The 18015-nt window shown below is 39.8% G+C and overlaps 1 protein-coding gene across 2 annotated transcripts in view; it reads right to left on the minus strand.

Moving 5' to 3' along the window:
• Positions 1 to 18015, minus strand: part of LOC103043304 (ephrin type-A receptor 7) — a 194765-nt gene that overhangs the window by 11816 nt on the left and 164934 nt on the right. For both annotated transcript variants that reach the window (XM_022676106.2, XM_022676117.2), the window contains exons 9-11: positions 13198 to 13253; positions 8235 to 8360; positions 7190 to 7375 (exon numbers count right to left, since the gene is read on the minus strand). In XM_022676106.2, the coding sequence (XP_022531827.2) occupies positions 7190 to 7375; positions 8235 to 8360; positions 13198 to 13253 (368 nt within the window). The remainder of the gene's footprint in view (positions 1 to 7189; positions 7376 to 8234; positions 8361 to 13197; positions 13254 to 18015) is intronic.

The raw sequence follows: 18015 nt of genomic DNA on the forward strand, positions 1-18015 counted from the left end.
CTGCCTGCCCGTCCGCCTATCCTAACATCTATTAGTGCATATCAAATTTAAATATCACTTATATTAGTGCATCAGAAAATTATATTATATTATATTATATTATTATAAGACCAATTGGTACTTTTGGCAGGGTGGGCAGTGTGCCAAGTCCTGCTGGAAAATGAAATCCTGCATCTCTCCAAACCATCACTGATTATAGAAACTACACACTAGACCTTGAGCAGTTTGGACTGTGTGTCTCTCCACTCTTCCTCCAGACTCTGATTCGTCCCTTGATTTGCAAATGAAATGTAAAATTTACTGATGATCAGTGATGGTTTGGAGAGTCATGTCCATCATCTGCTGGTGTTGATCCACTGTGTTTTATCATCAAGTCTAAAATCAGTGCAGTTTTGTTTTCCCACAAAATCTTACAGCACTTCATGCTTCTCTCTGCTTGATGACATCTTTTATGGAGATGCAGATTTCATTCTCTAGCAGGACTTGGCACACTGCCCACACTGCCAAAAGAACCAATTGGTCTTATATATATAGATAATATTCTAACCAAAATTACAGTGCATGTAGTCTGACGTCATACAGCCATCTGCCAATGGTGCTGGCGCTAAGCAGATGGTTCATGGATGGCATCACTGCTCACTGAAACTAGACTCCTGTCAACTTATTCCTTTAAGGTTTGACTCATCTTTTGAAGATGAGCCTGTACCACAACTTCAGGGGTGATAGTGAAAAAAAATCCTGAGCCTGAACTTTTTTTTCCTGTTCCAACAGGGTGAGGAAGGGGGGGGGGGGGGGGGGGGTTGTTGGGGAGGGACAACAGACTGCATATGTGACGTAACATAGGCATAAATGTTGACACATTATTCAAACATTTAATAGTCTGTGTATAACCTTATTGTCAAGTGACACATTTTAGATAACGTTTTCATTTTCATATTTACATTTTCTCCACTCTTTTTTTCTACTGAGAGCTCTTCTTAAGATGGTGTCCTTGTGTAAAATAATGTAACTATGTTTCATAGAGATTTTTATAAACGTCAGGACATGTGGTCTTACTGTGAACTACAAATGAACAGAAGTCACATTACAGCAGTGTTTCTCAACCCTGTTCCTGCATATTCTACTGCATATTAACACTGTTCTGTATATTCTTCTGCATATTAACACTGTTCTGTATATTCTTCTGCATATTAACACTGTTCTGTATATTCTTCTGCATATTAACACTGTTCTGTATATTCTTCTGCATATTAACACTGTTCTGTATATTCTTCTGCATATTAACACTGTTCTGCAGATATTCTTATGATTTTAGCCGATCTGATTCAGGAGTTTAGGGTTAAGCAGTTTATCAGAGCTGTGTGTGGATGAAACTGGTGAAACCGGTGAAACTGCTCACTTACAAGAAGCTGCAGTTCCTCATCCAACCACTAGTCGGAGCTGCAGCAGCACAAGCCCCCGCTGTCTTTACTCAGTCACAGCTACAGCCCAGCCACGGGCTACAGAGCTCAGCTCAGCCAGTCTGGAGCGTTTTTTTTACACGTTTTTTTTTAAGTTCATCTGTGTAGGAAAAGGTTTTAAAAACGGATAATACAGCTCTCTACAGTTCACCTTTCAGCCAAAGCAGCTAACAGCAGCAGTTGTCACGGAGGCACTGCTCGGATTACATTATAAACAGGTCAGTTAGTGCGCTGCTAACCTCATGATGTTTATAACTACGGAGTTTAGTGGACACACCACGGCTGCAAGGTTAGACTGTTGAAGGCTACTGAAGACTATTAAAGGCTATTGGAGGTTATTGAAAGGGTTATTGGAGCAGAAATCAGTAAAGGCTGGTTAGATAAGTGATTCACCTCCTCGTCCTTTACTGCGGTGAAACTGCGACTAGCGCTGTCACAGTGATGTTTATTTAACGTCATTAAAACTGATTTTGTCAGGTATTGTCTTATAAATATTTACACAGAACTTATATCTCTCATAAAAAGCGTTTATTTTGGTCAGTAACACTCGTGTTTATTTACTAGCAGCGTAAATTACCAGTGTTTGCTTTGGTGTGGATGTAATTAGGGGAATCTGTACCAGCCAGGTTTGCCAGGCACCTGTGTGGCATTAATGTGGCATTTGGCCCCGCCCAAGATCGGTATCGGCGATCGGCCCATCGTGGTGAAAGACGACCGGCGATCGGAATCGGCCCCAAAAACACTGATCGGTTCAGGAGGTGTAAAAAAGGAGGTGAATTTTGGCAGTGCATCTGCGATTCTTTTGCTCTCTGCCCGTTTCTTTCGTTTAGCAGAACCACTTTCATAACTCCGCTTCATTTTCACTGTGACAGCTGTCACTCTAGGTGAAAATCAAGATCAGGTGAAAATCTAGGTGAAATGATTGTGGAATTGTGGAAAACACAATTTTAGTTCAGTGATCAGGGTTAAGAAACTGCTTTAAACTACAAACATAAAGTACTGTACTAAATTCTGACTATCCACTACATCTGGCTTCTAGCTAATTAGCTATATTCATTTTCTCCTGTAATCCTAAACTAATAACGACAGTGAAATATGTGAAATAGTGATTAGCTGATCAGGTACAGGGCAAGTTGAACATTACATATAAGTTATAGTTTATTTATTTTCTAAAACCTTGACTCCCTATCAAGCTAACTCACTAACACAGCTGCAGTTTATTAATCACAGTGGGTTTAATCTGTGTGCTGATACAAGAAGTGTATTTTTAACCAGCTATCAGAAACATATCATCACAGTTTACGTGTTTAGCCTACCGTTATCTTTTTTTGAGAAAAATCTCCGTATATCCAGATCTGTTTTTAAATCAGCTGAAGCTGCTGCGTCCGATCCCGCTGCTAAATCTCACAGCAAGGGAGGGGCTTCCCCCGCTCCTCCGCAGTTTCTACTGAGAGGCGGGACTTAATACCTGAACCGGCTCTATTTATTTATTTATTTATTTTATTTATATATATATATATATATTTTTTTTTTTTTTATAGAGCCACGCTACGCCGGATTTCCGGCGCGGCGCCGGAACGCTATCACCCCTGCAACTTTAACAATGCTATAAGAGAACAGCTCACACTCAGAGCTGAGTGTTTTTTTCCGTTCCTTCTGTGAGGAACACCAGCAATCACCGGTAGACTTCTCTCATCACCATTTATTATAAGAGTGAGTTTCCTCTCACTCGATCAGACCGGAGCTTTAATTAGAGCGCCTCCTGCTGGGCTCTCAGCTCTGACTCTGCTCTAGAGGTAAACAGGTGAAGGTAGCTGAGGGATGGAGAGATGAAGAGATTGGGGAGGAGAGGAGGAGAGGGGGCCGGTGGGGAGGATAAATGACAGGAAGGAGGAGAGTCATCTGCAGATGGAGGATGAGAAGACGAGGACAGATTAGAGACAGTAGAGCGGCCCGCTGTGTCTGGAGAACCAATTACCCCACCCTGCACATCTGCTCAACGACTACGTACCGAGACACCTGTGAACACACACACACACACACGCAGACACACACACACACTTTCTTCCTACCCCTTCTTCTCAGTTTTTATCTGTTTGTTTGTCTAGAGTTTTCTTTCTCAATCTTTATGCAAACAACTGTACAAGATCTATACCTACACCAGGTATACTATTACTGATTTCATACAGAAGCTGATTCACTCTACAATTAATTACAAATATTATGGTCATACTGTAAATACAACAATGTTGGTTCATACAGGATTAAAACCATTTACCTACTGCTACCATCAGACTGTAAAACCAACAAACTGCAGATTCATACTGGATTAAAACCACTATACAGAAGAAGTAGTAACAAACTTTAAAAATAAAAAAAAACTACAGATTTAAAGTGGATTACAATCGTTTCACAATTAGCACTGACAGACTGTAAAAAAAACATAATTTAACCATGAGAAAATATGAATTTGGTCTAAAAATTAAAGTTGAATGTAAAGGCATGAAATCATTTACAAAATCATGTTTTTTTTCCCTCATTGCCCTCCACACAGACACATGCAGACAGACACACGCAGACAGACAGGCAGACACACACACACACACACACACACATACAGAGACACACAGACAGACAGACAGACAGGCAAACGCACAGACAGACAGACACACGCAGACAGAGACGCAGACAGAGACACGCAGACAGAGACACGCAGACAGACAGACACAGATAGACAGACAGGCAAACGCACAGACAGACAGACACACGCAGACAGAGACGCGCAGACAGAGACACGCAGACAGAGACAGACACATGCAGGCAGACACAGACACACTCAGACGCAGACAGACGCACGCAGACAGACACACGCAGAAACAGACACACACAGACAGACACAAACGCAGACAGACACGCAGACAGAGACACGCAGACAGACAGACAGACACACACACGCAGACAGACACACTTAACAAAATATTTTTTTTCATCACACTCATTTCTCTCATCCAAAATCAATCCCCAGTCTTATTCATTAAAATGCATCAGGAATCAGTTATCAGGAAAAAATAGTGTCGGGAGGCCGAGTGTGATGGATCACATCTATCCCTCCACATCAGCTCACATCTCTCCATCCCTCCATCCATCTCTCATCTACACACACACACACACACACACACACACACACTCCCAGACAAATATCAGCCTTAATATCGCTGTTCAGTTCATTTCTACTGGTGGCACAAACACGCCTCACAACGGAGAGAGCATGTAGGGGAGGAGAAATAGAGAGATAGAAATAAAGAGATAGAGAAATAGATATACATAGATAGAGATAAAGAAACATTCACACAGTTAGTGAAAGAAAATATTGTAAGAAAGGAAGAGAGAAAGAGTGTCAGAAAGAAAGAGAGATACAGATATAATGAAAGAAAACAAGTGAGCAAGAGAGACAGAAAGAGAAAGAGAGAGAGAGAGAGAGAGAGAGAAACAGAGACACAGAGAGACAGATACAAAGAGACAGAGGGAGAATAAAAGAGAGAAAGAGACCTCAACACAACCTTCTCATCACCATTTGTTATAGTTTAATAGTGTTTGAATTAATGTTATTTTGTGTATCATAATACTCTATTATTAATATTAGTTGAGTATTATTTCTGAACTTAATGGAAAGACAGATTGTGAGAAAGAGAGTGTGTAAGAGAGAGAGAAAAAGAGAGAGAGAGAGTTTAATTAGAGATATAGACGTGATACATCTCTCTTTTCCGCTCTTTCTATTTCGTGATAAATATTTTGTGCTGAAGCTCATTACAGGAGACTAATCATGTGCTTTATTGTAGACTCCCTTTGTTTTTTTCTTTTTCTTTCTTTCTTTCTTTCTTCTTCTTCTTCCTCCACAGTTTTATCTTCTCAGACACAGATAAGCTCAGAGATAGGGCTGATATGTTGATGCAGATAACACACACACACACACACACACACACACACGCTCATCTGCCTTTCTCTTCTTTCACCTTCCAGAAACCCTCCATTCTCCTCCATTCACTTCCTCCAGAATCCTCCGGAATCATCCGTCCACTTTTCTTCCCTTTGTGTTCGGCCGTTCCCCCGTCCCAAACATCTGCCTCCTTTGTCTCATTGAATCACGCAGGATCATCCATCCCTCCCTCGCTCCTAATCTCTATTCCTTCCTCTCTCATCACAGACACACCCCATCCATCCCCCCTTTCTCTCTTTTTCCACATATTCATTACATGTCTGCTGTGTGGAAATAGTGCAGCGAGCACCTTTTATTAACACCTCAGTATTAACACATCACTGTTTGTTACACCCCTCATTTTCCTCTCTCGCTCTACCCGGCAGCTGTACGTCCGATCCATCACTCTCCTCCATCTATTCCAGCAGATACGCACACATCTGTCCATCCCTCTCATCTGTTATTTTCCCTTTGTCTGAATTCAGACACTCCATGTTTCATCCTTCTGTTTTCTTTTTCCTTCTACTCTCGTTCACCTTTCCTCTTTTCCTCTCTTTTTTCTTCTTTAAGTAATTGTTAAGGATGTTGATTGGGGAGTTGATTTATCAGATATATATATGTTTGAAAGAACTCTATACATCTCTAAAGAGCATCAGATTTTGGACTCATCTTTTAAAAGCTTTGAATTGACATTTTAGCATTTAGAATCACTGTTACAAAGCTTGAATCAGTCCAAGAGCTTTGAATAATAACATTCTAAAAGCTAGTAGTCATCTTTCAAAACCTTTGAATCACTATTAAAAGGATTGGACTCCTTTAAAGAGTACGAAAGGGTTACTTTATGTCTTGGAATAATTTTTTAAAAGCTGATTTTAAAATTATAGTTCAAGATTTTCAATCGTCATTCACAACTTATAAATCTATAAAGAGTTGTGAATCACTGCAAAAAAAGCTTCAAAGGGGCACTAAACCCTCTGACTTTTGCTGACTCCACCCTCAGCTCAAATTCAAAAAGGTAAAAAAAAAATTATAAAAAAAAAAAGCTGAGGGAGGTATTTCGGCATAGGCTCTGGGTGATGTATGGGTTTAGAGCCAGCTGATTGGCTGAGCTGCAGCAGCAGCAGTGTGCCTCTTATATCAGTGAGATGCGCAGGGTTCGACATCAGCAGCGGTAATAATTATATTATTGATTGACTGATCTACAGCTTGTGATTTGTCTGCATACCAAAGTACACAGACAGATTATCCTCACCTATAGCACAGTAGAACCTGAGAGGGCGCTGCAGAAGCAGAAATTACTACAATAAAAGCTTTTTTTAAAGGTTAGGAAATGTTTATAAAAAAAATAAAGCAGGACTGGTATGTTTTATGACTTTAAAGGAACACATTTTAGCTATAAGTGGAAAAAATATGGTTTATGGTTTAGTGGCTCTTTAAGTATATTAAAGAAAGAGCTTTAAATCACTGACGGCAGCTATCACTATTATTCATTATGAATCACTATTCTAAGGTTGTAAGATGTCTGAATCACAGTTTAAGTGCCAGGAATCACCTTTTAAAAGCTTGTAATGACTTAAAAACATGGAATAACCTTTTGAAGCTGTGATATGAGTCCTAACTTTCTCTTTGTGTTCTATCAAAAGCTTAATTCTTGGATGAATTTAATAATAGCTGATGTATTATTTGATGGTGGTATTATCACAGTAATCTTTGTGTTTTATAATTGTGCTCTCTGCTCCCTCTCCTCGCTCACCTCTGGTGATGACTCCCTCCAGCCGGACGATGTTGGCGTGATCGAACTGCCCCAGGATTCCAGCCTCAGACAGGAAGGAGCGCCTCTGTTTTTCGGAGCAGCCGGCCCGCAGAGTCTTGATGGCCACCGGCAGCTCTCGCTTACTGGGCAGCTTCAGACAGCCACGACACACCTCCCCGAAGTCTCCTACACGGGGCGATGTAGAGAGAGATCGTCAATAGACCAGAAAGCACAAGGAACACTTAGTAAAAAACTGAAGGTCACCTGCAAATTGTAGATGTAAAGAGTGTGTTATTTTAGAGTTAAATTACAGATAAGCGGGTCAAAGCCAGTGTTCTCAATCCATACACACATCAATAAAACAGGCCTAGCATGAAAAAATGGAGATCGAAATTGACTTCTGAATAAATAATGACCATAATTAAACTTGGGTGGGACCCACAACTCAAAGACAGAGGAGCTTCCAGTATTGATCCCACGTGGGAATCATGACAAATACCTACATCAAAGTGGCTGAATCCCAGCAAAAAGCACAGCTTCGCAAAACCTCCTGATTGAGGCTTAATTGGTAAAAAAAAAATCAATCACTCCAAAGTCACCGTGATGGTGTAGAGCATGGCATAGGCACGGACAAGAAAAAGCAGTAAAGATGGATAATGCCTCTGTTTTTACCTTATACCACTATTTTTCTTCTTTAAAAATGACTGATAACTAATTTTCTATATCTAAATTTACATGCACAAACAATGTACAAGAGACCAAAAATGTGATACGCCTCCAAAAGGTACAATAATATCCTAGTATCTCTCTAAACAAAGCAAAAAATCATAATCATTTGCTCGAAGCCGCCAAGATCTCTCCCACACTCCGCTCTACCTGCAATTTCAGTCTCTGGACTACGATTGCAACACACACTGATATCACATGAAACAGCACACAGCACTAACAGGAAGTTAATCACCGGAATATTGATTTCAACTGTTCACCACCAAATATATATATATATATTCCATGAATGTAAAAAATAAGAGGGGAACAGATTTACCGGTGTGAACGATCCTCTCGATCTTGACGCTGGAGTTGTCGAGCTCCTTAGCGAAGGCATGAACAGCCTGCAGCAGATCCTCACACGTCTCCGGGTCAATGTACGTCCTTCTGGTAGGAATCTTAACTGGAAGGAAAAATAAAGGCTTTTAATTACACTGACATAAAAAGTCATCACCTTGATTTCACTAAGTAGGTGAGGACACATTCCAAGATAAGATAATGTCAGGATTCATGAGGCTGGAATTGTGAAAGTGTTTTTACCAGTATAAAAAAAAAAAAAAAAAAAAAAAATGATATCTAATATTAATAGTTTTACTGGAACAAACATCTGGCTTTTACTATCAAAACACCAAATGTCCAACAAATAAATCCATATTGCATCTCTTGGTCAACATCTCAGTAGGATTAAGAAATTCAGGATTTAGATTTAGAACTCTCAATTTCTTTCTTTTGAGCCAAATTAGCATTTTTACAAGTAAATCTGAAAGAGATTTTAAATTATTTGTACAGTAAACAACGAGTTAGAGAGATCTAATATTTAAGTTTTTACCAGTAAAAACTGAAAAAAATAAGATCTAATATTAATTGTTTTACTGGAACAAACTTATGGGTTTTACAATCAATCAGAACACCAAATGTCCAACAGAAGAATCCCGATTGCATATTTTTGCCAACATCTCAGTAGGATTGAGATCCAGGATTTTGAACTCTATAATCTCAATGTATTTCTTTTGAGCCATTGCTTGGTGTATTTGCTTGTAAATCTGACATTTTACTAGTAAAAGTAAATTATAGAGATGTTTAAATTATTTGTACAGTAAACATTGAGATAAAGAGATCTAATATTTAAGTTTTTACCAGTAAAACGTACAGATTTCATCACTAGTGGCCTTTTTTCCATATATTTACAATGTCAGCGACAGCCGTTGAGTTTCCTGAAGGCACATTCTCTAGACTGGCCGCTCAGAATAGGATCAGAATCAGATAACCTTGTGGCGCACTGGTCATTCATTCTCACAGGGTTAAGAGGGGTCACATGTCTGTGAGGAAGTACAGGAGAGCCCAGAAATGCGTGTCTGAAATGCGATTTACAAGTTAGCATCGACCCGAGCCACTCCAAGGTCTCGCCTTCACTGTCTCATAACGGCTTATTGATCCTGACCACACACACACACTTATACACTTAAACCAGACTTCAGTTACGAAGCAAATTAAGATTTCTTGATTGTGTCTGAAGGCGGCAGGGGATCGAAGGCCTCTCCACTGGACTGGTGCTGCTGTATAATGCTTATTCTGCTATTAGTGCTGGATCTGGGTCTGTGGGTCTGGACTCAGTACTGGTTACAGTTCCTACCTCTGATTAACTCAGACTCCAAACTTCAACTGCTGAGTGTTTCTTTTTTTTTTTTTTAATTCACACACACACACACACATACACACCACCCCCTCCACACTTGCTTTGCACTTAAAGCAAGAGAGAGAGAAAAAAAAAACACTATGGATTGGTTTCCCAGGCGGGGATTAAGCTAAGCCATACACTACATATGTCTTTCAATTAAGAATCAACTCTATTCACAGTGCTGTATAGTCCAGGACTAGTGCTGCAACGATTAATCGACGTAATTGATAAATTAGACTGTAAATTTTGATTGTCGACTAATCGACTAAGAGAGAGAGAGGGTTCATACACTTTTTAACCGATAAAATGATTTTTTTCATGATTTTTCCACACTTTTAAGACAAATTTGCATGACCATATGATTTTTAAAACATCAGTGCAGACATGGACAATAAAACAAACAAAAAATCAACTAAAACTTATAATCAAAATAGAAAATTAATTATATTAGTCCTAAAATGAATTTCCATGACTTTTCCAAGACTTTCAGGGTATTTTTATTTTTCCAAAACGTATCCAGGCCTGGAAATTGATATTATAAAGCAAGCAAGAGAAAATATGACAGAAAATAATCACGACTAATCGAACAAATAATTCAGATAATAATTATATTAGTCGACTACTAAAATGGTCATTAGTTGCAGCCCTATCCAGAACAAGGATTCATTTGTAGAACAGCATATGCTGCTATTCAGAAAATGTCTCTTTCAGTGAAAGACATGCATAAATTACTTAAACTTAAAGTTATTATTCTATGAGTTAGCTTCTTGCTCTTACAGCCTACAACAAAGAGGCCTGGCAATCAATCATTAATCCAGATCAAACAAATAGTGGGTTTACAGTGTAGAAGAATGGAAGAACATTCCTCTGCCAAAACAGATGTTTTTCTGAAGGATTTAAATGTATAAGTAATACATGCTAAAACACACACACACACACACACACACACACACACCATCACAAACATATAAAAACCTCTGCTATAAACATGATGACAGATGGTATAAACACTGTTCAAACAGACACATTTCCTTCACTTCAAAAGAACACACCCATCCCCAACACTCACACACACACAACCACACACACACATTAAGAAGTAAAGCCTAGTAATGAGTGATCTAATAGCTAGGTCTTCAGGCTGATCCCGCAGAGTGTGTTTCTAGGTCACCCAAAAATACGCTTCTGCTGCACGAAGCCCCCGACACTCCACAGCACTGCTTATAACCCAGAGTCACCCAACAGATGGACCAACAAATCCTCAAATACACAACCGAATGAGAGAGAGAGAGAGAGAGAGAGAGAGAGAGAGAGAATGAGAGAGATCCAAAGCACGCAAAGCTACTGTAGCCCTGAGGGTGTGTGTTTTTGTGTCTGTGTGAGAGAGAGAGAGCGCGAGACATTGAAACGGAGAGACAGAATAAGAGGCAGAAGGACAGAGGCAAAGACAAGTGTAAAAGAGAGAGAAAAAGAGAGAAAAGGAAAAGTGAAAAGGAGACACTGACGGACAGGGTACCCTATACCTTGCTGGGCTGGGCTACACTATACTCATCATTAATCATCCAATTAAACAGGATGTCTTAAACTCTTTGTGATTAATTAATGAAGTAATTGGTCAGTGTTCTTTAAGCACTAACGGTGTTCTCAATACGCTTAATAAAGCATATTGTTATTATATGATAAGAATATTTATCACGTTATGTTTCTCAACCCTGGACCTTTAGGCCCCATGTCTGATCCAACTCCTGGATGGCTGGATGGATGGATGGATAGATAAATATAAACTAAATATAAAGTGGGAGAAAGAACAATGGGTAGATAAAAATGAGAATGAGAAAACAAGAAAGAAAGAACAAGGCTCACTTCATATATGACACAAGAGTTGTGCCATGTGTGTGTGTGTGTGTGTGTGTGTACAGTGAGCAGACTGTACTATACGTTAGCTTATAATGCATATAGACAGGCCTGGTTGCATTTCATATTAATGTTCAGTGCATGTCTGTGATTCTGAGTGTATTCTGGTGTACGAGGGGCTGTTTGTCAACACAGAAACTGTGTGTGTGTGTGTGTGTTTGTGTGTGTGTATGCATTGTGTGTTTTGGCATGCTGGTTCACAGCAGAAGTTCTGTGTCTGATTTTTTGTCAGCTGCTGTGTTGTAAATGCAAAACTAAAAATAGCTTATATGTGAATCCGCATGTGTGTGTGTGTGTGTGTGTCAATGCCCATTGCTTCCGCAGATTTAATTCCTCAGCTGCATGACTGCCCTGCTCAGATGCTCATTATTCACCAAACTCCAGAGGAGACACACACACACACACACACACACACTTTTCACAGACACTCTGACACTGCTTTCTTTATCGGTAGTTTGTTTCCCTGTGGCCAAACACACAGCTGCGTTCTGTCTCGTTTCTTTTCTTCACTACAAAATCCCTAAAACTTACAAAAAACTTACTTTTTTCCATCTGGAATATTATTTGCTGGTGATTCTACTAAACTCTCCAAACCATCACTGATTGGTGGAAACTTCACACTAGACCTCGAGCAGTTTGGACTGTGTGTCTCTCCACTCTTCCTCCAGACTCTGATCCCTTGATGTTCTTTAAATGAAATGTAAAATTTACTGATGATCAGTGATGGTTTAGAGAGACATGTCATCTGCTGGTGTTGATCCACTGTGTTTTATTATCAAGTCTAAAGTCAGTGCAGTTTTGTTTTCCCACAAAATTTTACAGCACTTCATGCTTCCCTCTGCTGCTGACAACTTTTATAGATATGCAGATTTCATTTTCCAGCAGGATTTGGCACACTGCCCACACTACCAAAAGTACCAATTGGTCTTATATGATATTCCGATTTTCTGAGACAATAATTGTTGGGTTTTTATTAGCTGTGAGCCATAATAATTAACATTAAAAGAACTACTAGCAGCTAACAAAAAGAAAGTAATATAAAATTCTCTGCTAAAGACTCCAGACTCAACTTGGGCTAGAATGAAGTGACGTAAACATCTCTGACAATAACATGTTGTCACATTGCCAGCTTTAATCCCATCTCTCTCTCTCTCTTTCTCTCCCCCTCTTCTCTTAATGTAGCATTAGCCTGAGTGTTTCTAAGGCATGAACATGAACATGGGCAGAAATGCACTTCCACGTAATGCTACGCTAATCCTTTATTCATTCACTCCTCTCTGTTTTCCTGTCATCAGCTGCAGTGTCTTTGTTAAGCAGCTCTATACCTCACATCACATCCATTAAAGCCATCAAACATGACCATAAGGCTCGCTCTGATTCAGCCATATTCATTTTATTAATGATATTGTAAAAGGAAGATTATCGCAATCACACCAGTCCTATCCTATCCTTGGGTGTTTCTGTAGTTGTTTTGATAAATCAGGGTATTCATGCAGGCTTACTATTAACCAAATCACCATATCATCTCTTTATCTAATTTACTAATGTGTTTATAATACATTACAAAAACAGGATTGTGCAGATTTATAGCAGCTAAGCTTGTATGTATACAGTACAGATGCAGTACAGAGTGCAGTAAAATACTCACACTGGAAGTAGAGTTCCTCATCCCCCTCCTGGTTGGCCTTGCTGTAGCCACACTGCCTGCAAAATACAAGTAAAAATTCCTGTGATGAAAAACAGTGGTTTCAGTAATGCTTTATTCAGTGTTTCAATATCAGGTAATCTAACGTGTTACTATATTTTGGCAAAACTGCTACGTTAAGCAAGTTTGTAGACCATCGCCACTAGTATGACCAAGTGAGTTCACTCTTATTGGTCAGCTTGACCAAAATGCAGAACCAAATTGGTCCACCATAACGATAAGCTTGACCAAACTGTTTGATGTTCTTGCAGTAGGAACAAACATGACCAAGCCAATAAATAATCCAGTGTAACTAAGCTTGTTGACCATAATAACCAAGCTGGTTCTCCAATATGACCAACTTAACCAACCAGCTTGACTAACTTGGTCAAGTTTTGGTAAACCACCTCAACCAGTGGGACTGCTTGTTGACCAGATTGGCCAAGCTGATACACCAAAACTACAGGCTTGACCAAACAGTTTGATGGTCTACCAGTGTGAACAAACCTGACCAAGCCAATCAATCATCCAGTATAACCAAGCTTGTTGAGCGGCACCATCAAGGTGGTTGAACTCAATTATCAAGACCTATAGAAGACTAGAGCTTGGTCAGGTTTTTGGTATACCAGCTCAACCAGTGTGGCTAAGCTTGTTGATCAGATTGAGCCACACAATCAAGCTGATCAACCAGAATGACCAAGCTGATTGATTGCTTACTTGGTTTACCAGTGTAAATAATTAATCCAAGCTAGTTACCCAGTATTACAAAGCTGGTTGACCAGAATAACAAGCAATTCATTGAGTTTGATCAAGCTGAGCTACACCAGTTGGTCATTTTGACTGTATTTTTTGGTGGCTCAGTTGGTCTACCAAATACATTTTACCAAACTAGCAAACTAGCATCAATGATTCACTAAACTGGTCAACGAGCTTGATGAAGGTTTAACTGCACAAAAAAGGTAGTTGACTAGTGTTAACCACCATGACCAAGTTGAGCAGAAATCCAACACTATTCATGAATGCACTTCTCCAGCATTGCAGGCACTCAACACAATACATGAGTGGTAAATCTGACTGGGTAAAATGTTCTAAAGGTAATAGCTGCAGCTCAGAGAGAGCTTTAAAGCTGAGAGTGGGGCACTCTCTGCTTCTTCCAGCCTCTCGGTGTCAGACGCTCACAAATAGCCCTGCTTTTTTACAAACTGCTTCAGAGGATTTGATGCTTTCTAATACACCTCTCCGCTGGGAGCATGTGAGTGAGGTTTAAAAGCAGGAAATCTCCTCCTATACAAGGAAAATAGAAGTGAATGCATATTCTCTGCTGGATGGGGGCGACGTTAAAAGAGATTGAACCCTTTCCCGGAGACGGAGAGCGCAGCCGTAAAGCTCAGCTTTCTTTCATCTTTTCCAACAACTCTTTCTGTGCTGGCAGAGAGTCGGTGAAAAGAACGAACAGAGAGCGTGGGATAAAAAAGGATGAAGGATGGGTTAAAGTGTCAAGTGGTGCAGAGGTTCTCAATCGAGTCCTTGAAGACCCTATAGAGTTAGCATTTTTGGCTGTATTGAAGCACTTTAAAATGGTTCAACAAGATTGGTTAACCTTTTTTTTGTATTGAATAAACAGAGAGTGTGTGTGTGTGTGTGTGTGTGTGTGTGTGTGTGTGTCAAAGGTTTGGGAACACCTGACTTATCGAGTGTTCCCAAAGTGCTGAAACAAAATGATAGAAAAATGAAACATTTTTCATTAAACAAAATATGTTTAAAAATGTGCAGGAAAAGTACAAAAAAGTAATCTCTTGGAATATTAAAAATAAATTACAATTATTTGATCATGAAGCATGAAAGTGAGGATGAACACTGACTGATCTGTTATAGATAAGGTGAGTTCTGATAATGGGTGCCAGACAGAGGGTTGGACAATGAAACTGAAACACCCTTTCAGACAGCTTCCTCTTACAGTGTCCACAGTTAATCCTGTTGGATGTGGTTGGTCCTTCTTGGTGGTATCTCGCTGACATTACCCTGGATACTGTGGCTCTTGATGCATCACAAAGACTTGCTGTCTTGGTCACAGATGCACCAGCAAGACGTGCATCAACAATTTGTCCTCTTTTGAACTGGTATGTCATATCAAAGTAATTCAGGGTTGCATACTGTGTTAGCATGGCCTGATCAGCCAGTAGACAGACCCCTCAGTTTATCCTCCTGAACAGATCTGGGTTTTGGTACCAAGTAGGATCACAGCTAGCCATGCTAAGGAAAAACAGGGTTCAGAGGGGTCAGACTGTACCTGCAATAGAAAAGTGGCCATACCAAGAAAAATATTTTGTAGCCTTTGTAGGTACACTATTTTCTGAAAATCTCAAGATATTCCCAAACTTTTGATGGGATCTGTAAAAGCGGACACAAACGTAGACAAGCTAAGACGGATAAAATATTTGAGAAATAAACACAGTGTGAACACCAGGTCAGAGTACTTAGATCGACAGCAGGTGAGCAAAGGAAGACCCTTCTAAAGCACTGAGAGAACTCTGAGTAACCTCCAGTCATCAGAGACAACAGACAGCAGAGGAAGATCTGTCTCTAATAGGCAGGTTTGTGTTGAAGACAGCTGGGACTGAGTGTTCGTGTTTAAAGCTCGACAGGTCTATTGTCGGCCTAAAACTTGTGAGGTGTGAGGCAAAAGTGCAAGCAAACTTTATTTTGTTATCTTTATCAATACAAAAAAAAAAAAAAAAAAAAAAAGACACCAAAATTATAGAGCCATCCAGGCTAGGGGCTCCGGTGATGTTTTGATGCAGGTATGACATCAAAAACAGAAGAAACATTTAATTTTTTTTTTAACAGAATTTACCAACTATTCACTTCTGTGTTGCTGTATTTGCATTTTTAGATATTTTTTCCAACCAGAACTGTTCAGAACAGTGCTGATAAAGCCCAACTCATGTCCTGACAAACAACAAACAAGCCAGTGGTTACTGTGCCTCAATGCTGCAGCAGAAGGATCATAAGTGGCTTTCTGACAGTCAGAGTCTGACACATATTCCAGCAGGCTCCTCCAGGCTCCAGACACGATGAGTGGAGACCAGATAACCCCAGACACTAAGCCATAAAAACAGAAGACAGAAATGCAGGACTGGCACCAACACCATTATTTTAACAACTTACTGCCTGTGTGTTACTATATATATATATTCTAATACAGCTCTGGAAAATTAACATTAAGAGATCACTTTAGTTTCTGAATCAGTTTCTCTGATTTTGCTATTTATAGGTTTATGTTTGAGTAAAATGAACATTGTTGTTTAATTCTATAAACTACAGACAACATTTCTCCCAAATTTTCTCAAATAATGCAAAGAAAACAAGTTCATATTCATAAAGCTTTAAGAGTTTAGAAATCAATCAATATTTGGTGGAATAACCCTGGTGGTTTTTAATCACAGTTTATATGCATTTTGGCATCATGTTCTCCTCCACCAGTCTTACACACTGCTTTTGGATAACTTTATGCTGCTTTACTCCTGGTGCAAAAATTCAAGCAGTTCAGTTTGGTGGTTTGATGGTTTGTGATCATCCATCTTCCTCTTGATTATATTCCAGAGGTTTTTAATTAGGTAAAATCAAAGAAAATTATCATTTTAAGTGGTCTCAAAATTTTTTTTCCAGAGCTGGCCAGCAGGCGCGAGCTTAAAACAAGTGTTTTTATTTTGGCGGGAACGTGCGGTAACAGGACTAAAACAAGCGGGAGCGGGCAGGAGAGGGTTTAAAAAAGCATTAGGCATCTATCTAAGAGTGCACAACAACAGTGTTGCTGCACAGTAGATCAGTGCACCACCAATCAAAAAATAAAACAAGTAAACACAGTAAACAGTAAGTGAGTGATCAGACACTGTATAGATTTCCTCCAGTGTGGAAGAGTGACTGAGCTGGGAGAGACTGGTTTGCTGTATTGCTGTTGGTCTAAACTGGCTTTATTCCAGCTTTAAGCTTTTTTATTGATTTTCTGGCTGTTATAAGAAAGCCCTGTTGTATGTGGCTCTGTTTATATGTGTAGGCTTATATCAGGTCCCATGGAAGGTTCAGACTGACGGATTTAGACCTGAATCTGAATTGTGGGTGCTTTTGTCTTCGTATCGGCCCGAATTTATGGTGGAATTGGACACACAGGAGGCCCTGCATCTAAATCTAGTGTAATTGAGGTATCAGCTATTTCTCTCTGTTTGCTCGATACGATTTCACACCTGATGTATGCCCAGCGCTCTAATAAGCTACTCTCACATTCATCATTTATCAGCCGCACCTGATTTCAGGGAAGGGTCGATAAATCCACATTTATAAGGATGACGTTAGAACTGAACAGGCGTGCGATAAGTGTGTCTGCATAAAAGCATGTGCTATAGGTGTCTATGTCTGAGTGTGTGTGTGTGTGTGTGTGTGTGTGTGTGTGTGTGTGTGAGAGAGAGTGAGTGACTGTGTGGTCTCTGCTGTGTATTGTGTGTGGAGGCAGAATGAATGAAAACCATTTCACACTGCCTCCATCTAATCCATTCTCATCACACTGATTAATGTGGAGCTGCTTGGAGTACCGCTGAACAGAGATCCCTCATCTCATGACAAGTGTGTGTGCGTGTGTGTGTGTGTGTGTGTGTGTTACACACTTACTGCACATTGCAGGACTCCTATACAGCTTCCATTTGGGGTTGTGTCTGAGCGAGTAATGTGTGCACAGTGTCCAAAAGTATCCAGACACTTCTTTAAGCAGATGCTACAGTATTTATT

Source organism: Astyanax mexicanus, chromosome 19 (genome assembly GCF_023375975.1).
Source record: "Astyanax mexicanus isolate ESR-SI-001 chromosome 19, AstMex3_surface, whole genome shotgun sequence".
Classification (NCBI taxonomy): domain Eukaryota; kingdom Metazoa; phylum Chordata; class Actinopteri; order Characiformes; family Acestrorhamphidae; genus Astyanax; species Astyanax mexicanus.